The 25,791-nt window shown below is 40.3% G+C and overlaps 1 protein-coding gene across 2 annotated transcripts in view; it reads left to right on the top strand.

Moving 5' to 3' along the window:
* The window catches only part of LAPTM4B (lysosomal protein transmembrane 4 beta), a 68,439-nt gene that overhangs the window by 13,666 nt on the left and 28,982 nt on the right, over positions 1-25,791 (top strand). For both annotated transcript variants that reach the window (XM_059901735.1, XM_059901736.1), the window contains exon 2: positions 13,159-13,270. In XM_059901735.1, the coding sequence (XP_059757718.1) occupies positions 13,159-13,270 (112 nt within the window). The remainder of the gene's footprint in view (positions 1-13,158; positions 13,271-25,791) is intronic.

The raw sequence follows: 25,791 nt of genomic DNA, 5'->3' as shown, positions 1-25,791 counted from the left end.
TTTCCCAGGACCATTTATTGAAGAGACTGTCTTTCCCCCATTGTACAGTCTTGCCTCCTTTGTTGTAGATTAATTGACCGTAGGTGTGTGTTTATATCTGGGCTTTCTATCCTGTTCCATTGATCTAGTTCTGTTTTTGTGCCAGTACCATACTGTTTTGATGACTATAGCTTTGTAGTATAGTCTGAAGTCAGGCAGCCTGATTCCTCCAGCTCCATTTTTCTTTCTCTAGATTACTTTGGCTATTTGGGGTCTTTTGTGTCTCCATACAAATTTTAAGATTTTTTTATTCTAGTTCTATGAAAAATGCCATTGGTAATTTGATAGGGATTGCATTGAATCTACAGATCTGTAGATTGCCTTGGGTAGTATAGTCATTTTGACAATATAGATTCTTCCAGTTCAGGAACATGGTATATCTTCCCATCTGATTGTGTTGTCTTCAGTTTCTTTCATCAGCATCTTATAGTTTTCAGAGTACAGGTCTTTTGTCTTCTTAGGTAGGTTTATTCCTAGGTATTTTCTTTTTGATGCAATGGTAAATGGGACTGTTTCTTGAATTTCTCTGTATGATCTTTCATTGTTAGTGTGTAGAAATGCAACAGATTTCTGTGTATTAATTTTGTAACCTGCAACTTTACCAAATTCATTGATGAGCTCTAGTAGTTTTCTGGTAGCATCTTTAGGGTTTTCTATGTATAGTATTATGTCATCTGCCAACAGTGACAGTTTAACTTCTTCTTTTCCAATTTGGAATCCTTTTATTTCTTTTTCTTCTCTGATTGCCATAGCTAGGACTTACAAAACTATGTTGGATAAAAGTGGCAAGAGTGAACATCCTTGTCTTGAGGAACAAACTTTAAATTAATAACAGAAACACCAGAGAGCTTTTGTGAAAATGTTTAAAAAATTAAGTTAGTAAAATTTCAAAAGGTGCTTTCTTTGATTCTTTCATTATTTACCTGAGAATATTTCTTTGCCTAGTTTTTTTCTCCCTACCAGCTGTTTAGAAACTGAATGAAAGTTTCTCAGATAATCTTTTTTTTTTTTTTTAAATATTTATTTATTTACTTTTGGCTGCGTTGGGTCTTCATTGTTGCATGTGGGCTTTCTCTAGTTGTGGCGAGTGGGGGCTACTCTTCATTGCGGTGCGCAGGCTTCTCATTGCGGTGGCTTCTCTTGTTGCGGGGCATGGGCTCTAGGTGTGTGGGCTTCAGTAGTTGTAGCACACAGGCTCAGTAGTTGCAGCTCGCAGGCTCTAGAGCACAGGCTCAGTAGTTGTGGCGCTCGGGCTTAGTTGCTCCACAGCATGTGGGATCTTCCCGGACCAGGGCTCAAACCCGTGTCCCCTGCATTGGCAGGCAGATTCTTCACCACTGTGCCATCAGGGAAGTCCCTCTCAGGTAATCTTAATATTTGTTCTAAAGAAAGTATGCAAACAAGAATAGAATCTTAAAGATATTTTTGTATTTACATTAGCGGCAGTTAATAATTTACTAGATAATCTTTTCATTAGTTTACTTTGAGAATAGCTTAAGAACAATGATCTTCAGAGGCTGTTTACTTTTGAAGTAATCTAATACTGTTTTCTTTAGGTAAAAGTAACAATATCAGACATTAATGTCACCTTCAAGAATGTTCCATTACCTAGATTCATAGTAATGAATATTTATGGCATACACTTTATGTGTGGAAAGGAGAAATCATTAACAATTCAGCATTATGATTACAAAACATTCGTCTAAGAGTACTTAGATTATATCATTGCATTTTATTTTACTTTGACAAGATTTTTTTAAAACTTAGGTATCAAGTTATACTTTAGCTCCTTTTTATTCTAAACTGCAAGCCATGTGTGCAAACTTAAAGTGTATGTTTTTTGTCTTAATTTCAAAAGTTGTTGTTTTGGGGTGTATTGAATGTATTGCTATTTCGTTAGAAAAATTGTAACTCTAAAGTACAATATAGCAACACTGTTCCTGAATAGAATGCAAAATTTATATTCTAATGGTTAAGTCTGTTACTGCCTCTTCACTTTCATTAGTAAAGACATTCTGTTTTTATGAGTTTCAATTTTGTCTTTGGTGAACAGCTGTAGGAATAAAGTATTCTTGTATGTATTGAAGCTAAACAGGGAATGTTTTAAACAGTCTTCCAAAGCATATTTTTAATGATTATCCAAGTTGTTGAAATAGGATGGTTACAAATAGGGACTAATAGAGCTAATGAATAGAGCATATCAGAACACAAAGAGCACCATGTTTGTTGCACTAAAAAATTAATTTAGCCATTTTGCAGTTTATATTTTCTCCTCTTTTTTGGATGCTGGCCTTCTAACCCTCTAGTGCTTGATCCTTCCTTATGTACAGAGTTTAGGTCCCCATAGCCCATTCTAAATTAGGCTCTGGGCTAGGCCTGTCTCTTTATATTCAGAGATCCAGAATGTTCTTTAGGGCATAAAAGGGAACACAGTTGTTCTCCCTGTCCACACCCCACCGCCCCCAGTCTCCTAGTGGCTCTTTGAACAGCCTTCTTTCTGGCCTCTGCTAGAGGACCATCCTTTGACTTCTTTTCACTGACCAGACATCTTTCTCATCATTCTGAGAGAATACATATAGTGGTGTCTCAGCCCGAGAGTGAACAACAGAACCTGACCAAGTCCATTCAGGGCAATTGAGGCTGCTTCTGCTGGGGTCGCAAGTCAGTTTCACTCTGCTTGCCGCTTCCTGTCGCCTTGAGAGTGGCTGTCTGGAACACTCCCTCGAAAAGAATTCTGAGCCTGCTGCCAGGGGACTGGTGAGCAGAGTCGCCAGGGCTTGTGAACTGGGTGTGGTGGCTTTTTGGGCGTAACCTGGGTTACTGGAAAGAGCATGTGTGGCATTTGTAATCATAGGACCCATGATTGAGCGTCACCTGAAAATGTCATGACCTTGTGCAGGTTTCCCCAAAGTCTGAGAGTCCTCATCTGTAGAGTGGCGTAACAATAATCACACCACACAGGGCAGGCAAAACGGCTTCAGTAATATAAGACAGAATGTGGGGGCTTCCCTGGTGGTGCAGTGGTTGAGAATCTGCCTGCTAATGCAGAGGACACGGGTTCGAGCCCTGGTCTGGGAAGATCCCACATGCCGCGGAGCAGCTGGGCCTGTGAGCTACAACTACTGAGCCTGCGCGTCTGGAGCCTGTGCTCTGCAACAAGAGAGGCCGCGATAGTGAAGAGGCCCCCACACCGCGATGAAGAGTGGCCCCCGCTTGCCGCAACTAGAGGAAGCCCTCGCACAGAAACGAAGACCCAACACAGCCAAAAATAAATATAAAAATAAATAAATAAATAAAAGATTACTATTTAAAAAAAAAAAAAAAGACAATGTGTAGTGGTGGTGGTTTCTTGATTTAATCTATCACCCATGAGGAAGACATGCCAAAAGGATGGCACTGTGGCCTGCAAGGTGAATCAGAAGGACCTCATTGAATTTGGCAGGGCGGGGGGGAATCTTTATAATACATTTAAAAAATCTGCCTACTGAAATGGGGCTCTAAGGAAGGATACAACTTCATTTTACTGCTTAAACTTTCTCCTGCACACTGTATAACTTAGAGGATTTATAGCTTCTATTATTGGAAACAGTGGCTGTAATTATAATCCAAGTCAAAGGACTGTCAAGGGTAGCTCATTCTTATATTTTTGTTTCCTTGAACTTTCTCTTAATAGTTAATTCTTAGTCACTTAGTCTGATTCCCTGAAATTATTTGTGCTGTAATCTTTGTCTCTCAGGATTTCCAAATGTCTCTTACTTTCTGGTGTTAAGAAAGTCCTCTTCCTGTGGAGGCTTTCAACTGCCACCCCCTTCTCCCCAGCTACTAGTATAGCAGAATTCCTTTTCATCTAAATGGAACAGCTAATTTGACTGTCTTCCCCATTAGACAATAGACTACCTTGTTGGGGGGAGGAATAATGTATATTGATGTTAGCATAGTGCCTGGCATATATTTGTTGCCTAATAGATAATTTTTGAACAATTCAGTGGATGAATTAATGAATGTTATAACGTTTATTCTACATTTTACTTGGTTGCTGATGTTTGTTTACCCCCTGGACTGCTAATCCTTGAGGGCAGGGACCATGCCTTATTCATCTTTGTATAATCCAGTTTTAAGCAGAGTGTCAGGCACATAGTAGATGAACTAATTTAGTCAATTTCTTAGGCAGGTAGGATTTTTTTTTTAACATCTTTATTGGAGTATAATTGCTTTACAATGGTGTGTTAGTTTCTGCTTTATAACAAAGTGAATCAGTTATACATATACATATGTTCCCATATCTCTTCCCTCTTGCATCTCCCTCCCTCCCACCCTCCCTATCCCACCCCTCTAGGTGGAGACAAAGCACCGAGCTGATCTCCCTGTGCTATGCGGTTGCTTCCCACTAGCTATCTGTTTTACGTTTGGTAGTGTATATATGTCCATGCCACTCTCTCACTTTGTCACAGCTTACCCTTAGCAGGTAGGATTTTATGGTAAATCTAATTTTCCCCAGAATATATTTACCACAATTGTTTGAAATGAAATAGCAAGTGTTGGAAATTTATTTTAATATCAGAACCAGGACCATGTAGACAGGGGCTTATTTGAATAAATAAACACATTTGGATCAGAATTCTAAAATTTGATTTAAATAAATTTTAATTGAAAAGTCCAAGCTTAATTTCATTTTGATTTGCCCATTGAAATTGTACCCAAGTGAAAGGCACATCTGCCATTAATAGTTTTTAGAAAATATTTCCAAATATCGGAGTATAAAAATTAGCCAGCTGTCTGAAAAGATTATATTAGATTATAATTTATATTCATTTTTAAATTTTTAGCCATTTTACTGTGAATATTTCACACATACAGAAAGTACGTAAGATATAAACACCTCAGTTGTCACTGAGCAAACACTTGGTGTATCTGCCACCCAACTGTGACTTCTCTAAAAGGTTACCCTAGAGATTACAACATATATTGTTGACTTTTAAAAATCTCATATTAAGTGGTACTTTCTCTTCCTGTACAATGCAAGGACCTACGATGAGTTCAGTTCCAATTATCCTCTCTTGAGCTATATGCCATTATTGTGTATTTATATTCTATTTGTATTTTGTGCTCAAATCATTATTGTTGTTATTATTTGTTATCAATATTCACAATTAATTATCATTTTTGTTGTTCTTAACTTCTTTGTCCATCTTCAGCCTTCCATCTGGTATCATTTTTCTTTTGTCCAAAGAACACCCTTTAATGCTTTCTTTACTGCTCAGCTGCTGGTGACCAATTCCCTTGTTTTTTTCTGAAAGTATCTTTGTTTCATTTTCATCCTTGAAGGATTGGTTTTGTTTTTGTTTTTTTTCTTGTAAACTTGTAGGTTGTCCTTTCCTCCCTAGCATTTTGGAGATGTACCTCCATTGTCTTCTGACTGCTTTTGTTTTTATTAAAGCCAGCTGTCTGAATATTTTCTTCTGTCTTATCCAACTCGTTAGTTTTCTTATAACTCTGTCTTAATGGGTTAAACCCATCCACTAAGTTCTTGATTTGGCTACTGTATATTCTGTTCTTTAAAAAATCTCTCATATCCCTTTTTTTTGTGATTTAAGTTCCCTGGCAAAATTCTCGTTTTTTAAGAATCTCTTTGAATATTGCAAGTGTAGTCACTTTAAAGGGGAGCCCATTAGCTTCAGTATCTAGAGCAGCGCCCGTGGTCTATTTCTGTTGTCTGTTGTTTCTGCTGGTCCTTGTTTTTAGCATCCTGTCTTCTCCTGTTTCTTGTATTCTGGACATTGTATTTGAAAAACTGAAGAAATAATTTGAAGCGTGGGATGGTATCTTTTCTCCACTAAGGATTTTGATAGCTTCTTACAGGGGCCTAGCAACTGGCAATTCCCTCAGTTCAGTTGCAGGATTCAGATGATGCAAAGCTGGGCCCTGTCACTCTAAAGACTTGTCTTTGCTGGTTCACCTTACTCCAATAGTGAAGCCCCTTCAGGGTCTTATGGCAAAGCCCTGGGGATTTCTACCCTCCATCCCCACCCAGCACGCCCTGTACTCCCGCTCTTAACTCTGGCTCAGCAAGGCTGTCAAGGTGCTCTCAAGCTTTTAGCTCTCATCGTCTTTTCTGGAATCAGCAATTGCCCTCAGCGGTATTTCTGCCTTCTCCTGGATCTTGGCCCCATAATTCCTCACTGCCTTGCTAGCTAATACCTTCTCACAATGTTGTTTTTATTTTGTCCAAATTTTCTAGTTGTCCTCAGTGAGAAGATTGGTTTGTATAACCTAGTTCACCATTACTGGAAGTGGCAGATCTCTTAATTGTTATTATTTTACAGTAAGTCCCCTACATATGAACGAGTTCCCTTCCGAGAGCGCATTTGCAAGTCCAATTTGTTCGTAAGTCCACCAGAATTAGCCTAGGTACCCAACTAACACAATCGGCTATATAGTATTGTACTGTAATAGGTTTATAGTACTTTTCGCACAAATAATACATAAAAAACAACAACAACAAAAAATAAAACATTTTAAATCTTCAGTACAGTACCTTGAAAAGTACAGTAGTACAAATACAACAGCTGGCATACAGGGGCTGGCATCAAGTGAACAGGCAAGAAGAGTTACTGACTGGAGGAGGGAGAGGAGGTGGGAGATGGTAGAGCTGAAGGATCCTCAGCAGTGGGAGACGGAGGGCAAGCTGCAATTTCACTCACACCTGATGTTGATGGAACACATGTTCACATCGTTGAAAATTCACAATTTGAAGGTTTGTATGTAGGGGACTTACTGTATTTTACTCTGACTTTCTTCTCCTCTCATATACCTATATCCAGGGGTTTTTTTGTTTTGTTTCGGTTTTGGTTTTTTTGTTTGTTTTTTTTATGTGCTGCGTGGCTTGCGAGATCTTAGTTCTCTCACCAGGGATCGAACCCAGGCCCCCCGCAGTGAAAGCCCAGAATCCTAACCACAGGACCGCCAGGGAATTCCCTGTTTCCAAGTTTTAACTTGAATGCCTGGCCATCTTCTTACTAGTAATTTTTTCTTTTTAGAGAATGAGGCGTAATAATAATATTCTATAACATATTTCATATTAAGAATATTTTTGAAGCTTGAAATAATTTTTCCTGAGTATAAAAGCTACTATGCTCATGTTAGACACTCTGGAAAATGCAAAAAAAGGTACAATGATAATGAAAGGTACAAGGCACCTCCAGACCCACCACATGGTTTATAACATTGTATGTTTTGGTGTTTTTAGTCTGTGATTTATGCATGTGAACCTACTAATAAATTGGAATCAAAAATTTTTATACTACAGTTATCAATTAACATTATAATGTGAACATTTTCTTGTCATTAATATTTTTTAATATGATTTTTAATGCTTATGTAGCATTCTCTTATTTGGTTGTAATCTTATTTAGTCATTCTACTTCTGTTTCAAATTTTCATTACTACAAATAAGTCTGCAGTGATCATTTTTGGACACAACTTTCTGTGTAAAATTCTAATTGTTGTGTAATTATTATCTCAGTGGGTTTGAGCGTTCTTAAGGTTCTTTTATTGAGGCTTTTAAAAAGAGAGCTGATAATTACATTTTAGATTTTCAGTTGTTTAGATTAAAGCTGCAAGTCTCTCACTGTTCATTTAGGGTCTGAAATATGATTTAAGGGTGAAGAGTACCTTAGATCCCCTGAGAATATACAGGGACCTGGCACCACTTAAGTAACGGGACAGACATTGAATTTATTTACATGTGGAAGTAATCATTGTCAGGAACAAGGAAACAATATGCAACACCACAAGAACACTTCATAAATAGAACAGGAACAGTTGTACATGACCTACCAAAACAGACAAAGAAAGCCCAAATGTTAGTGAGCATTAACTGAACAAGAACATAAATATGTCCTGTCTTTCTTTTACATTTAGATTAGCTGTGGTCATTACATAATCTGCTCCTGGCAAGTCTTAACCATCTTCTTGGTTCTCATTTGTGGTGACATTTCATTCTTGGTCAGAATTGATGATTGGGTGATTTCCATTTTCTCTTTTTCGGGAAGTACTTCTTACCCACCGTTCTTGGGGGCTTTGACTTGTATTTGACCTTTTCCATCCAACCATGTTTAGTATCTACCATGGCTAGTTCACCGCCCACCCTCCACTGCTTTGCACAGACCTAGGTCTTCATGGGTCACCCTGTCACCCTACTGTATCCACATCCTCCGTGGAGTGCCACATTCCCATCCAACAATTGAGGTTTCACAGGATAACACAGTAAATATGTGTCAACATGAAGACCTTCTATTATGAAGATTTCACTCTGTGATTAAAAGAGCACAGTGGTGAGTCATTTGTGAAGTGTCATGACCTTGCCATCACATCTTTGCATTATCTGTCTCCTTTCTCTGGACTCTCGAGGAACAAGGGCAAGTGGAAGGGAACTTGGCCCCAGGACTGTGGTCTCTGCTTGTGGGCACAGAGAGAAGGGCCACAGGGCCAGAGGGACAGGGGAGAGGATGACAGTGACCGGAGCAACTAGAGCACAGCCCAGCGTAGGACCCAGGACCCGCTGTGGAGCAAGAACACACGGAACCAGGAACCACGGAACGATGTGACACGTTCAGAGACTGAGCAGGAGAGAGTGCGAAAGCACACGGGACTAGGCATGAGGCCGTCAGAAGTGGGAGAGGCAAACACACACGGAGGGCGGACCTGAGCACCAAAGGCTGAATAAAAAACGGAGGCTGAGAGGCCAGACGGACAAGCCAACACGTGATTATTCGGACAGCCTGCGAGTACTTTTCCTACCTAAAGTCAACCTTGTCATGGTCCTTATTTCCGATAATGACAAGATTTTGTCACCCAGGCTTGAAATTTCAGTGTCCCCTTTGCTTCTTTTTTATCCTTGCAGCTCGTCACTTCCTGTGTGTCTAATAATAATTCCACCTCCACGTGGAAAGGCCTTGAGATTCAAACCTTAGCTCTTCCACACGTAGGACCTAAGTAACCTCTCAAACTGATGCCTAAGATGACAATCTGACAGGGTTGTCGTGAGAATTAGAGATGAAGTGGACCCCAGACCCTCATTACTGCTCAGGCAGACTATTGCAGTACTTTCCAGAATGCTTTCCTGCCTCCGTTTTAGCCTCCCAGCCTTTTCTAGCTTGGTCTTCCTAACGACAGCTCTGATCACGTCACATCCTGCCTCAAAAACCTTCATTAACTTTTTGGATAAAGCCCCAAATTCCTCGCCTGGCTTTGAGGACTCGCTGCCATCTGGCCCCAGCCTGCATTTCTGGTCTCATCCCCTAGCACTTTCCTTTGTCTACTGTGTTTTAACCAAATCGAACTGCTTGCTCTTTTCAAGCGCAGGCCCCTGTCCCGGTGGCTTTACTCATACTTGAAATTGTTCTTCTCTCATTTATTTGTTTGTTTGTTTTGGGGGCGGGGGGCACACCGTGTGGCTTGCAGGATCTTAGTTTCCCAACCAGGGATTGAACCCGGGCCCCAGCAGTGAAAGTGCCGAGTCCTAACCACTGGACCGCCAGGGAATCCCGAAATTGTTCTTTTCTACACCTCTTGGGTTCCAAAACCTTCTCACCTTTCCAGCCCCTGTCCAAACGCTCCCATGTCCACTGCACCTCCCTGTGAACCCCGGTCTCGGCCTCAGGCTTCAGTAGTATCTTTCCCTGACTCTCCATTATTCTTTCTGTGAAGTCTTGTTGTGCTTTTGGCTTCATGCTTTGTGTTACTTGGGTGCATGACTTATTTAATCTGTTGTGAATCCTGGGAGGCTCTTTCCTAAGCACTTAACAAAGCACCTACTCTAGGAGGCAGCTAGTGGAAGTGTTATGATAAGTAAAGCAGGCAAGGGGGTAATAACAAGTTGACCAAGACTTTACAGGCCCACTGGAACTGAAAGGACAGGAAAGCAGCTGCATAGCACTGTCTCCGGAGATCTGAGACCAGGTAACTTTCTGATGCCACCCAAGAGCTTTTATATGGTTCTTGTTAAGGTTTGAAGAGGTAAGGCAACTAATTTGAGTCACCATTATATGCCAGCTACCCTTCTAGGTGTTTTACGTAATTTACTCATTTGAACCCCAAACAGATCACATTCTTTCCTTCCTTAATATTCTCCATTGGCTTCTTGTTGCACTTAGAATAAAACCCAAACTCTGTAACTAGCCCTAAAGGATCCCTAAGTCTGGCTTGTATTTCCTAACTGGGTTCACTGCCCTGCCTCACCTAGCCATTTTTCTCTCTTACCCTCTGTACCCCACCCCTTCCTTCATTAAAGCTTCACCCATGAATCCCAAATTGATGTGTTGGGTTTTGTTTTTTTTGTTTTTTTTTCAAACCTTCAAAAACCAACCCCATTATGATAACAGCAGTAAACACATTGCCTTTGTCTGGTGCTTAACTTTTCAAAACACATTCTTAGGTTATTTTATCTGATCTTATTTCAGTCCATAATCTTTGGTCTGCCTTTTCGAAAGATAAGAATATAGAGGGAATAAAATGCCAAGAAAACTTGATGATTTGTCAAAGAACATCTTTGCTAAATCATCTGCCCGTTGTGGAACTAACTCATACTTTCCTTTAAGCTTCAGATAATGTTCTGAAAGATTTTCTTCAACTCCAGTTTTGCTAATCATACTCTCTTTAAAATGTGCTGGGAAGTTTCTCGGCTCTTTGGAGAGAAACAAGAAACTGGCAATTCTAGTAGCCACTGTGGGGAGGGTGACTGTCAGATAGGAATAGGAGGGAGACTCAGTTTTCACTATATACCTTTCTGAACCTAAAAAAAGTTTTAGGGCTTCCCTGGTGGCGCAGTGGTTGAGAGTCCGCCTGCCAATGCAGGGGACACGGGTTCGAGCCCTGTTCTGGGAGGATCCCACATGCCGCGGAGCAGCTGGGCCCATGAGCCACAACTACTGAGCCTGCGTGTCTGGAGCCTGTGCTCTGCAACAAGAGAGCCCGCGATAGTGAGAGGCCCACGCACCGCGATGAAGAGTGGCCCCCACTTGCCGCAACTGGAGAAAGCCCTCGCACAGAAACGAAGACCCAACACAGCCAAAAATAAATTAATTAATTAATCAAAAAAAAAGTTTTAACCACAAGCTTGTGGTATCTATTTAAATTAGTAATATATGCGTATGCTCTGGAAAATTGCCATTCTCATTATTATAACTTCAAAACGCAATCAGACCATATTAGACAGTTTGGAAAATAGAGGAAGAAAAAAAGGTCATTCCAAATTCTACCACAATCAAAAAAACAACCACTTGGGATTGCCATTTCAAAATGGATTCTAGAGTGGGTATTTTGTAAAAGGAATAACCTGACTCCCCATTTGAACCTCTTCTGTAAGTAGGTATTTCCGAATATGATTTTTATAGTAGGAAATGCCTTTAGTTACTGTTGTTAGTAAAAGAATTTTCTCTATATAAAAGATGAAGGTTATTCATCTTTCTCTCAGTTTTGACAAGAGTGAAACATAGAGCTCTATCACAAGTTTCTCAGCTTAGAGCAAAGGAGAAATAACAACGCAGTCTCAGCCGAGCCTCACCAAACTCTAGAAAACCTGCCCCCCACACCTCTAGCCCCGTCACAGTTGGTCCATGTGTCTATAAGCAGCACGGGCAGTTAGGAAGAGTAAAGGAAATAGAAATGCAGCAGTGGAATTGTCAGAATCTCGCACTTGGTTGGATGTAAGGGAAAAGGAAGATGGGAAGCCCGAAGATAATCAGGTTTTGAGGAAGAACAGGAGACTTTAAGAGATTAGGTTTTGGAATTGATATTCCTGGATCCCAATCCCGTTTCTACAGTTTGTTATTTGCCTGATCTTGGGCTGCGTTCTTAACCCCTGAGCCTCAGTTTTCTCATTTACAAAACAGGGATAATTTTGCACCTACTTCATTAGGTTATTGGAGGGCTTAAGAGAGAAATTCCACATAAAGCACTTAGTGCAGTGCCTGCGTGTTTTCCACTTTTAATTATTAATGGTGATGCTGTTTTGTAAGACAGAACAGGAAAGGAGGAGCAGAGGTGGGAGGTGTTAAGGAAGATGGTTTCCGCTTTGACGGGCTGAGTTTGAAGTTCCCGAGAGAAATATATTCAGCCGCTTCTAGGAGACAGAAATGGGGGCCTGGGATAGAAAGCGGCTCGCCTGTGCTCCTGCAGGAGTAAGGGTCTGCCACTAAGTAGCTTTGCACTCATTCTCTCCGACACTGCTTCCTGGATGGGCTCAAAGTTCTTATTGTTTGAACCTGTGAAAAATGTTTGGTCGCCTGAACAAACTTGTTCGCGTGTGCGTGACTAGCTGGAGAGTTTTTCCAACCACTGGCGTCAGTGCTGCTGCATGTTTGTTCACTGCTCCAGGGTGCCCAGCCCCAGGGCACAGTGAGGTGAAAGCCAACTGCACGCCAAGCCATGTGCCCTTGGCTGCATGAATGGGCTGGCAGTGTCTCTGCCTCAGAAACGTTTGCCTGGGGTTTCCCTGGCAAACAGTGGTTAAGAATCCGCCTGCCAATGCAGGGGACATGGGCGCAGTGGTTAAGAATCCGCCTGCCAATGCAGGGGACATGGGTTCGAGCCCCGGTCCGGGAAGATCCCACATGCTGCGGAGCAACTAAGCCCGTGCACCACAACTACTGAGCCTGTGCTCTAGAGCCTGCGAGCCACAACTACTGAGCTCGCGTGCCACAACTACTGAGCCTGTGCTCTAGAGCCCATGAGCCACAACCACTGAGCCCATGAGTCACAACTACTGAGCCCGTGAGGCACAACTACTGAAGCCCGCGCTCCTAGAGCTCATACTCCACAACAAGAGAAGCCACCGCAATGAGAAGCCCGCGCACCGCAACGAAGAGTAGCCCCCGCTCGCCACAGCTAGAGAAAGCCTGCGCGCAGCAACGAAGACCCAAAGCTGCCATAAATAAATAAATAAATAAATAAATAAATAAATTTCTTTTTAAAAAAGGAAATGTTTGCCTGCTCCCTCAGTGGGTGGGGCTTCGTGTTGAAAGGCCACCAGCTGTTGAAGTTAAACTCCATGTGGTCAATGTAATGTTCTATTATAAGGACCATATACTGGGGTTACTTAGATTTTTTTCTTTCTTGCAGATCATCAATGCCGTGGTACTGCTGATTCTGTTGAGTGCCCTGGCTGATCCAGATCAGTATCACTTTTCAAGTTCTGAACCTGGAGGTGACTTTGAGTTCATGGACGATGCCAGTAAGTACATCAGACAACTATTGTAGATATTTTGGTATTTTCAAGGGCAGGGAATCCAGCTGCCAGTTCTTCCTATTCAATTACAAATATTGATTCATGGGCCCATTTGAACTGATACTTAACTCTCTTCCCATCATTACAAGTCAGAACAACAAATATTTATGTGCTACATGTATTCTGCCTCTGTTCTAAGTGTAAGAGTCTCATTAAAATTTTTGTCTTTCTTTTTTTCATCTTAATGTTAACTTAGCCATTTTTAAAAATTGTTTCTTTGTCATAATCTTTTTGCGCTGGGCCTTCTGGCCTTTTTGGGAGGAGAGGGAGTCAATGGCAGGAAGGAAGGGTCAAATGATATTACATGTCTTATTGTGTCTTCAATTATGTTTCAGTATTTACCGTTCTTCTAGGAGGTGATCATTCTCCATTCTAGAAATCCTTTTGATGATTATTTTGTTGCTTTTTCCAGATAAATAGAAATCTACACAGGGATGTAGATGTGTGGGGTATGCAGAAAGGAGGTTAGGCCCCCAGCTCTAAGATCATGGAAACCTAAACATCATATAACTGAAGTCAGGCTGTGTCCATGCTAACTGAAAGGGGCAGTACTGTGCACAGTCCCAAACAAAAGGTCACGCAAATTTATTTTTCATTGGCTTCGCAGAACTTTCAGTGCATTTAAAAAAAAAAAAAAAGTGTCTGGAGCAAAGTGAGTAAGGTGGAGAGGGGCTGAAGATGCAGTTTTAGGGAATGACTAGGAGCATTCAGCAGACATGGTGAGACTTGTGAAATTTATTCTCGGAGTGAGAAAACCATTCAGTGGTTTTCAGTAATTCCGTGGTTATGAACTGATACGTGTTTTCAGAAGATCCCTTTTGTTGCTGAGTAGAGGATGCATTTAGGGGACTGGGTGTGTGAGTACAAAGGCCTGGAGACTGGTTTGGGGGGTGTTTCTCTGCGATCCAGGCTACACTGGGGATGGGGAAGAGGGTGGGTTTGGAGGTGGGATTGACAGAACTTCCTGGTATGGGCAGTGAGGGAAAGGGAGGAATCAAAGATGACTCCTACTTTTCAACTTGAGTATATATGGTCTGCATCCTTACTGGGGTGTGCGACGGTCCAGCCACCGCAGGGGGTCTTCCAGGTCCCGACGGAGAGGGGTAAGGGACTGAATAGCCCCGGGAATATGGGATCAGAAGGACCAAGACAACTGATGGTTGCGAGGCGCTTTATTTAGAATTTACTGAATCTTATATAGACAGAAGAGGAACTCATTATTAGAAAATGAACCCATAGAATTGCTTACCATCTCAGTTCAGTCACCACCATGGACGTCAGCAAGTTTACAACGACCATCCTTGAACATTATCTTCCCTCAACCAGGCACACACAGCCCCCAGCCATAAGGAACAAGCAGGTCTCTTCAGTTCCCTGAGGTCTCCTGGCTTGAGATAGTTTTGCTAATCTCTTTTACATTCCTCAGGCCTGGAACAAAGAGTGCATTCCAAGTCAAGGGTAAGGGCTTTGCTTTCTGTGAGAGACATACTGTCTTCTCCAGGAGTTACCTCGGGCTAAGACTGCATGCCTCCCACAGGGTGAGAGAGTCTAGGGTCGGGAGATGGGAACACACCTTGGAGAAAACTCGACTGATTTAAGTGGCTTAGCATAGTTGTTAGGAGTGTGGCTCTGAAGCCAGAGACCGTAGTTTGAAACCTGACCCTGCCATGTGTGAAATGTGATAACATTGGGCTAGTTACTGATGTTTGTGTGGCTTAGTTTCCCCCTCTGAATATAGGGGTGATCGTAGTATCTACCTCGTGGGATTGTTGTGATTAAATATGTTAGTGTATGAAAAATGTTTCGAATGGGGTGTGGCCCATAATAAGGGCTCAATGTATTTCACTGTTAGTAACTGTTCTTACTTAGATATATTAAAGTGGAGAGATTAAAAAGGTAGTTTGATATGTGAACCAGACACGTGGGCCGAGGTAAATTTGAGGACATAAGCTTCGAAATGGTATTTACGTTAGGGAGATAGTAAAGACTTTTCCTGAAGGAGCCCTGACATTAGAGGTCAGGAGGAGGAGCCTGAGAAAAGCTGGAAGTGAAGTAAATGCAAAACCAGGAGATGCTTTATGTCCATCATCTCCTACCACCATTGCTTCTAGTAGATACCATGGCATTATATCATCCTGGGGTTCGGGACCTTGTCAGACTGAGATGTGACTTCTGCTGTAACATTGCTCATTCTCTCTGTTCTGAATAACCCTGTTACCCTGATGGATTCCTCCAGAAAGATAATGAATTCCATTAATATTAAATTAATATCTCTCTGCCTTCCTTCCCCTGAGTTAAAAGACTATATAATCTATAAATACAATGTTTGATTGACATTTAAAAATAAGTTATCTTTCACTGTTTCCAGTAGCAGGATTCCCTTTCTAAGTAATTGAGGTTAGCAAAGAAGTTTTAAATGATTCAGATACAGTTGTATCTGAATCAAATAGTCACACTGCCTGCCTTTTTTTAATTGCCAGAGATTAAGCTGGGTGGTGACCTGTCTGACAGTATAGGCTTAATTTACCTGACTTCAAAGGCTTGCTGGTACTCAAGACTTTACAATAGTAATTGTTTTGTAATGACCTGGATATTAATTACAGTGCATTTGCAGTTTCTCTGATATTTCATATATTTGAAAGAAGTGAATGAATAGTTTATAATTACTTTTAGGACTATCTATTGATCATTTAAATCGCATGGTTAAAAAGATACAGAAGGGGACTTCCCTGGTGGTCCAGTGGTTGGGACTCGGCGCTCCAATGCAGGGGGCCTGGGTTCGATCCCTGGTTGGGGAACTAGATCCCACATGCCGCAACTAAGACCTGGCGCAGCCAAATAAATAAATATTAAAAAAAAAAAAAAGAAGATACAGAAGGATGAATATTCATTCACGTGAGTGAATCTTTTTTTAACTTTCCTCTTAAATTTTCCTCTCGTATGTTTTGATCTCTTTTTAAAAAGAACTTTGTAGGTCAAAGATCATCATGGCTGACAAACCTTTCTATATTTTAACATACATGAGGATACAACTAAGTAGTCCTTGAAATGGGTACAATCAATTGCTTTGAATTGTGCTTGAAAATTGTGGTATATAACAATTTTTTTGTTTTGTTTTGTTTTTTGCGGCTTGCGGGATTTTAGTTCCCTGACCAGGGATAGAACCCGCGCCCTCGGCAGTGAAAGCGCGGAACCCTAACCACTGGACCTCCAGGGAATTCCCGGTATATAGAAGTTTCAAGTTGATATCTTTTTGGAATGGTGGTAGTCATCTCAAGATTTTATCCAGAAGGACAGCAGGAGTGTATCTCACTTTTCCATGTGATCTTTTCCTAAAATGATCTGGTAGAAGAAAGTCAGATCCCTATGATTTATATTAAAATGGGGCATATAGGAGAATCCACCGGGATAAAGAAAAAAATATAAAGAGTTCTCTTTTTAAAAATACCTATCTCTTCAACATTTGTATTTTTACATATTTTATATACAAAAATTTGTAATATATATTTATAATTTACAAATAAACATATTTATGTAATCAAAAATTGACTATGCTAGGAAAGACTGGGAACTGTCATAGATGGGAGGAAACAAAGGAGATACAACTACATGCAGTACAAGACCCTGGATTAGATTCTGGAATGGAAAAAGGACGTGAGGGGGCAAAGAGAAACAGGTAAAATTCAAATAAGTAGACTTCATGAAATTTTATTTGTGAAATTTTAATGGACTGGCAAGGAACTGTCACAGGAAGTGTCAGAGCCAAACATAATGCCAAACAGATCATCCAGATTAATTTCTGATTCATTTTGCAGCAAAATTGTCTTTCAAGCCAGACTTACTTTATTCACCTGCCCTGGGGAGGAAATGGTCATAAAAATAATGAAGAATTTGTTTACTGTATATAGGAACCTGGTTTAGGATAAAAACACTACTACATTTATTGGAGAAAGGATGGTCTTTATAGTCAGTGGTTCTGGGTGAAATCAAGAAGAGAAAAACAGATACTTCATCAAAGAAGGTATCCATATGACCAATAAGCACATGAAAATATTCTCCACATTATTAGTTGTAAAAGAAATGCAAATTATAAGCACAATAGTGAATCACTCCACCCCTTCAAAATGGCAACATTGAACAGAACTGACAATGCCACATGTTGATACGGCTGTGGAACCACTGGATTTCTCAAGCTACAGCTGGGAGTGTAAATCGTTCAACCACTCTGGGAAAACTAAAGCTATATAGATATACATCCACCCTATGACCCGGCAGTTTCACTCCTAAGTATGTACCCTACAGTAATGAATGCTTGTGTCCATCATTAGCCGTGTATAAAAATGGCCACGGTCGCTTTATTCATAATAGCCAAAAACTGGAAACAATCCAGATTTCCACCAGTGGTAGAATGGACAGAAGTGAAGAGATGAAACAATCCAAACAAAATGGGTGCTGGAGATTCATTATACTTCTGTGTATGTTTGAAAGTTTTGGTAATACAAACTAAGAAATAGAAGGGAAAAGAAGAGCGGCTGAGGCTTTCCACATGGCTCTTGGCACCACATTGGGAAAGGCCCAGGCTGCCTACCTGCTGTCTGTTCACATACCCTCAAACCAGCAGGGCACTTGGTCTGCAGAGCTTGTCCTCTTGTGCGTGACGTGCCAACGTCTTGAGGAAATAGACATACATATGCAACAGCCGGGAGAGCGGAGCCACAGGACCATCCTGGCCCTTTATTTTCATCCCTCTACCCTCCCATCCTTCCATCCTGTCATCTCTTTAGCTTTTTTTCTTTTTTCTTTTTTAATATTTATTTATTTGGCTGCGCCAGGTCTTTGTCGTGGCATGTGGGCTCTTTTAGTTGTGGCAGGCGGGATCTAGTTCCCTGACTAGGGATCGAACCTGGGCCCCCTGCATTGGGAGCACAGAGTCTTAATCCCTGGACCACCAGGGAAGTCCCATCTCTTTATCTTTTAAGTCACATGGCTCAAAAGGTTACATATTCTACACCTTGACTACATCTTATTTTTTTTACAAGGATAATTCAATGGATATTTATTTTCAAGATCTTTTTACAAAGATGGAGGTGTAAGAAGACCACTAGGGACGGTGAAGTAATTGGCTTAATCAAGACCAGCTGTTATCATCCCTCGATCTGAAGGAGAGATGGGAGGCAGTGGCTACTAGAGCTGGGAATGAGAGTCATACAGAGTTGAACTCCTTATAAGGAGCAATGCTACCTTTTTGGTCCAGGGCCAACCCCGAGGCAGCCTCACAGCAGGGGGCAGCCTCTTCCTCTCTGATCCCTTGTCTGGACTCCTCATTGAGTGAACTCAACTAACGCCACAGACTAAGGGAGCCCTGTTGATGGCCCATACCGGTGTGCCTGCTAGGGCAGATAACTGGATGGTGAGAGTGGGTTTGGAAAGACAAACGGAAGACATCTGGTAGAATCATTCACCTCCTTATCCGGATGTTCCACTTAACCAAACTTGGTGGACATTTCCCCGCTTTGCCTACAAGAAAACCGTTTAAAAAAAAACAACACTCTAGTAGATGTCTTTTTTAAAATTAGATACATTAAGCCTGTAGAATTCCTTACTTGTTTGAGTTTGCCAGCGACTGAGCAGGAACTAAACTAGCACAGGTGTCCAGTGCTGCTTCTCTGAGGATGCATTTTGTTGTTGTTTGCATTTCAGTGGTTTTGAAATTAGGATGTGATTTACAATTTAACATAGATTTAGTATTAGGATCTTTTTTTTTTTTTTTTTTACTTCAAATCTTTATTTTGAAAAAATTCAAACTTTTCAGAAAAGTTCCCTATAGAGTGAACACCTATCTTGCTTTTTTCATTAACAATAATTTGGAGTTCCTCATTCTTTATAGGGTTACCTCTTATTAAATATTGAATAAGTGTAAAACTGTTTATAAAATAAGCTGAGTAATTGTACTGTAAGTACTTGTGCAGCCACAGCTTGATTTGAGGAATTGAATTTTACCTTAACTTTCGAAAGAGCCCCTCTGATCTTGGAGATAGCTGCCACTCTTCTGAACTGTTTATCATTCCTTTGCTTTTCTGTATAAACTTACCACATATATTTGTATCACTGAGTGATCTATCGTTTTAAGCTTCACGTGCTTGAACTTTATATTGTGGATTCACACAGTACGCCTTCTTCTGAGACTTGCTTTTTCAACTTTACTGTGTTAATGAAAAAATTATTCAGATGCTTGATAAAGATGTTAAGGAAGACTTTATTCAAGATGGGCTACTGTAGTGGGGGCCTTGCAGTAGGGGAGAAAATCGAGCTCAATTCCCCCTCCAAAAAGGACAAGTGGGGATTATAGCCAAGGAGCAGGGTGGAGGTCAGCGAATGGAAAATCACTAAGAGGAAACATCAAGGCTAGGGGGGTTCTTGCTAGATAACGCAACAGGATTCTTGCTAAAGGCAGACCAGGGTGATATGCTATTGAAGGTGAAAAATAAGTAATTTGACCAGATATCAGAGTGATTGTATACCAAGAGTGAGGTATACTAACTCCATAGGATTCTTGCCAAAACTTGACTAAATGGGCCAAGGATAGAGCCTAAGGTGTTTGGTCAGAAGAGAGAGTCTTTGTTATGTGTCTGCGTCTAATTGGGAAAACCTGTATGCTTCCAGCACCCAATTGCAAGGGAATCTGGGAAATTTAGATTTTAGCTTTCCAGCCTCTGCAGAATAGGAAGGCACATTAGAAGGTGGGAATGAAAGCTTGGTGCCAGTTCACCACCTCTCCTGCCAATATGTGTAGTATATGGTAGGGCTAACCCTACCTTCTTTGTCAGAAATCTTCTAATTATTCTTGCTCATTTTTTTCTTCTGTGCTTGAGCACCACATGTCCAGTTGTTAGGAAATACTGCTGTATATCTCTTAAATTTGTTGATTAGCTTAGGGAGAAGCAACATCTTTACATGTTGTATTTTGTACATCTTTTTTTTTTTAAACGACTTTATTGCGCTATACTTTGTATGCTGTAAAACTTACCCATTTTAAGTGTACAACTTCATGATTTTTAGTAAGTTTATAGAGATGTGAAATCTTTAAAAAGTCTAATTAAAACTTACACCTTTCCAATTGTGCAAGTCTTCTTTAGTGTCCATCAGTAATGTTTCCAAAATTGTTCCAAATAGATCATGCATTTTTTAAATTAAATTTATTTTATTTCCTTCTCTTAAGGTCTAGTCACACATCTTGGTTCCCCAGTGACCATAATTACAAAAAATGTAAATGCTCCTTATTGGTTTTCCTATTTTTTTTAAAAATTTTATCTATTTATTTATGTACGTATGTATGTATGTTTGGCTGTGTTGGGTCTTCGTTGCTGCACGCGGGCTTTCTCTAGCTGCGGCGAGCGGGGGCTACTCTTCGTTGCAGTGCGCGGGCTTCTCATTGCAGTGTCTTCTCTCGTTGCAGAGCACGGGCTCTAGGTGCGTGGGCTTCAGTAGATTTGGCACGCGGGCTCAGTAGTTGTGGCTTGCGGGTTCTAGAGCACAGGCTCAGTAGTTCTGGCGCACGGGCTTAGTTGCTCCGTGGCATGTGGGATCTTCCCGGACCAGGGCTTGAACACATGTCCCCTGCATTGGCAGGCAGATTCTTAACCACTGCGCCACCAGGGAAGTCCAGGTTTTTCTGTTTTTATATAAGCAACCTTTATGAGACTTAATTATGTCAGTATAAATTTCTCAATATGAGAATAGCTGGCAGGAGCTAATTTCCTTATCTTAGAAAGTGAGGAGTTAACAGAGATTCTCTGAACTTGACATTTTCCATATATTACTTAACTAATCCTTTGTAACTTATAGTTTAAATCTTAACACCTGACAACATGTATGAACCTTGAAAATATTATTCTAAATGAGATAAGCCAGACACAGAAGGCCGCATATTGTATGATTCCATTTATATGAAATGTACAGGATAGGCAAATCTAAAGAGATGGAAAGTACGTTAATGGTTGCCAGGGGCTGGAGGGCGGGGTGGGGGGGGAAGGGGAGTGACTTCTAAGGATATAGAGGGGGTTTTTTTGGGAGAATGAAAATATTCTGGAATTAGTGGTGATGGCTGTGCAACTTTGTGACTAAAAAACCCACTGAATTATATATATGCTTTTTTAAAGGGTGCATTTTATAGAATGTGAATTATATCTTAATACAAAAAATTTATGAGGGAAGAAAAGACCCAGCCCAAATAACCACATCCTCCCATAAATTCTTTTTTGTTCCTCTTGGCTGAAAATATTGTTCCCTCTGAACTCCCTTAGCTTGTCATCTGTTGTCTGCTATTGAATTCTTCCATCCCTTCCTAGTAGATGCTAAGCATCTGAGAGCAAAGATTATGTCCTCTTAAGCTCTACAGCCTCACATTTTTATCCCATGTTACACACCTATTTAGTATTCATGAAATAAATTTTGGGTTTAAGAATAAAGTTGTAAATTAGCAAGTTACAAGAAACCCCTCTTCTATCTGAATTTACTTCAATAAAAAGTTACAAACAATTGCCACACAAATAACAGAAAGTATATTAGAGCTTTGCTTCTGTTTTAGGGGAATAAAATTAGTGCCTTATGCTTATTCTTCCCCAAGCTTTCAACCTCAGAACGTGAAGCCCCATAGGAGGGACTTACCTGGGTTTTGTGTTCACCCCCGCAGGGGTTGAGGGCTTTTGTATTTTGCTCTCAGTAGCTCATATTGTTGCTGTGAATTCATCTGAAAATAGTTCTCTTCTAGACTTAATGGTGAAACTATACCCCAAATACTGTTTGTTTTCATGAGCCAAAAATATGGCCGAAAATTGAGCCATAAGAATGACTTATGACTAGGCAAGTATGATGTGGGAGCACAAATCAGGTGCTAGTTATCTATCTAGCTACCAGTTTTTTTGTTTTTTTTTTTTAATGAGTTTTTTTTTTGTAACTATTTAATTATTTATTTATTTTTGGCTGTGTTGGGTCTTCGTTTCTGTGCGAGGGCTTTCTCTAGTTGCGGCAAGTGGGGGCTACTCTTCATCGCGGTGCGCGGGCCTCTCGCTATCGCAGCCTCTCTTGTTGCGGAGCAGGGGCTCCAGACGCGCAGGCTCAGTAATTGTGGCTCACGGGCCTAGTTGCTCCGCGGCATGTGGGATCTTCCCAGACCAGGGCTCGAACCCGTGTCCCCTGCATTGGCAGGTGGATTCTCAACCACTGCGCCACCAGGGAAGCCCCTAGCTACCAGTTTTATGGGAAGGACACAAACCCAAGAAATGTTAAGAAGAGTAGAATTAGAAATAGATTATTTTAACAAAGGCATTTCAGGGAACTCCTTTATATGCCTATTCTATTTCAATGATTAATTGACTAAGTATCAGGAAATGCTTTCTAATTATGCCTTGGTGGCCTGTGGTATAGCTTTTCTTTGGAACCTTTTCAAATTAGAACTGAGTCATTAAGCCAGGAATTTAATTTAGGAAACAACTTGCCGGCTGTGTGCTCTGACTTTGGTTGGTGGAGCTACGGTGCAAAGAATAAGTAAAGGATATTCCTGTCACTGACGAGTACTTTACTGATTGTAAAAATCCCTATATTGTTAGTAGGACCAGTTACTCATTTGCCTGTTGACATAATTATAAAAGAAATGAATTTTAATTCCTCAGAGTAACTCTCATGTTTACCATGGTACGCTACACACTACTTCAGAGGAGCTGACTTGTGCTCTAGACTGCTAGGAGATACAAGGTTCATTAACCTGTTTTATCTTCTCTGCTCTGTGTTTTTATTTGATTTACGCTTTGATCCTACCTAAGCTATTCGACATGCTTGTGATATATTCAGTCTGTTCAGTGTGGTTGGTGTAGTCATTTATAGGAATAGAATTTTGAAAATTTCCTCATCAAATTAACAGTTTTTCTGTGGTATCTCATTGTGAGTGGTGATAAGATACTTTATGACTTTCATTTTATTTGTGCCTTTTAAATTTCTCCTGAGTTTTATATTCTTTGAAAAAGATGGAAATTTAAAAAATTTTAATGATTATGTGAGATTTAGTTCTGGAGTGGTTTTCTTTTTTTTTCCAGAATAGGACATAAAATTATTCAAGATTTTAGTTTTATTCTGTATTAATATTTTATATTAATAAAGATTTTATTGCTATGCCTAATATTAATATAAAAGATAATTTATATAAATTTTATTATAACATAAATATTAATATAACCATTATATTTTTATTTTTAAATAAAGCCTTGGATTTGTTTGTTTGCTTGTTTATCTGTCTGTCTATTTCTCTTAAGATCTATGAGGGAGTCAGAGTATCCTGTAATGGGCTAGCTTTTATAAAACTAATTTTTTCTCATTATAAAATAGGCTTGTACAGAATTTGGAAACTGTCAAAGTAAGAGAAAGAAGAAAATAATACACTTCTGCCTGAGTTCAAGTTTTAGAGATTACTACAAGTTCTGATAGGCTTTGCACATAATGAAGGATGTCCAGCTCCTTTTAGGGACGCTCTCTGGTTTCCCAGGACTTTGAGCTCCACTACTGCATTTGCTTTACCTCCTTCACAGCTGGGTAGCATGGTGGCCAAGAGCATTGCCTCTGGAGTTAGACTTCTGGGGTAGAATAGCTCATCCACCACTTGCTAGCTGGGCAACCTTGGGCAGGTTACTTGCCCGGCAAAAATACTATGAGGCATACATGAAATGTCCTTGTTGGTACCTCTTCCCTCATAATAAGGGAAGGTGAGTTCATTTAGCATTAAAATTATAAAGTAAACTATAAAATATATATGTATCCTGAGAGAAATCATGCTCTTTTAAGTACTGACTAGTATTAACTATCTCTTGATTCTCTTATAACCTTTTTTTTTTGAGAATCAAATTTTTACTCCTTTAGTAAAAGTCATCAGCTTTATTATAAAGGTACTGCATTAAATCTAGAGACCATTTCAAGGAAGCTTCATTTTTTTTTAAGGTGGCAAATGGTCTTTGTTGATATATATACATCTGACACAGAAAGTACTTTGACCTTATGATTCTGTTTGTAAACCTGCTTAAAATATCCTCTCATCTCTGAAGCTGAGGATATAGTGTGGGTGGCTCTAGAACTGGAATGCTTTCCTTTGGAGAAATACCTGTAGCAAGTGGCAGCCTCGGTTGGTTCATTTGGTCAGTATTTAAAGCTTAAGTAGAAGCAGCATAGTATAGTAGAGAGAGCCAAAGATTTGAGTCATAAGAGCTGGATTAGTCATAGTTTAGCCTTTTGATGCAGATCCTATCTCAGCAAGTTACATAACCTCTGAGCCCTGGTTTCATAATCCATTCACCGGGCACAGTTAACATCTACCTCGGAGTAATGAAGACTCAATGAGGTATCTGTGAAAATGCCTTGGAAACTGTCAGCACTATACAGATACTTTACTGCAAGCGTTTTTGTACTCTCTTAGCCTGATTATAACCCTACACGTTACCTTCAGAAACCCAGGTATACTGTACTTCTAATCAGAATCTCCTGAAGATATGGTAACATGACCTCTTGAATAAGTCTTCAGTTTGTACCTACTGTGAAACAGGCTTTGTACTAGAGCTGCTCTGTTCAACAAAGATATGATGCAACCACACAAGTAATTTTAAATTTCTTAGTAGCCTCATTTAAAAAGGTAACAACAAACAGGTGATTAACTTTAATAATGTATTTAACTCAGTATATCCCAAAGATTATTTCAACTTGTAATCAGTATAAAAATCATTAATGGGATTTTTTTTTTTTTTTTGATACTAAGTCCTTGAAATGTGGAGTACATTTCAGTCTTACGGCACATCTCAGTGCAGATTGACCACAGTACAAGTGCTCAGCGCCCACATGTGGCATCTGTCACCTTCTCAGTGTTGAGGTTGCAGTAGTGAACGAGACACAGCAGCTCCTTTTCCTCAGGAAGGTTCCTGTAGCAGAGACAGACAGTACACGAATAATCAAGATAATAGTGAAACATGCTGTAAAGAAAATACAGCAGTCACGTGGGCATGACCGGGAGGGTCACATTAGCTAGGATGGCCAGGGAAGATCTTGGAGGTGTTGAGCTGAATGATTAGAAAGGCGGAGCCAATCATGTGAAAATATGAGGGACATTACTTCTGTTCAGTGGGAACTGCAAATGTGAGGCCCTGGCATGGGATGATTTGGCTGTGTTTAGTGAACTGAATGGTGAGGCTGGATTACAGTGAGTAAGAAAGTGTGGGATGAGATGAGAGGAGATTGGAGAGGTTGGCAGGCTCTAGACTAAACAAGAGACATAAAGGTCCTGATAAGAAAAAGAATACCTCATTTGTTATATATATAATTCAGTGGACCAGAAGACCAAACTTTTAAATACATATACATAGGTATATTTATAGATACATTTGATATAGACCTATGTGTGACTTAGGGAGAAAATCTTTTAGGCACTTTGCTTC

The sequence above is a fragment of the Balaenoptera ricei genome, chromosome 17 (assembly GCF_028023285.1).
Source record: "Balaenoptera ricei isolate mBalRic1 chromosome 17, mBalRic1.hap2, whole genome shotgun sequence".
Lineage (NCBI taxonomy): Eukaryota > Metazoa > Chordata > Mammalia > Artiodactyla > Balaenopteridae > Balaenoptera > Balaenoptera ricei.
Note: the sequence above shows the minus strand (reverse complement) of the source record. Positions and strands in the feature narration are given on the sequence as shown.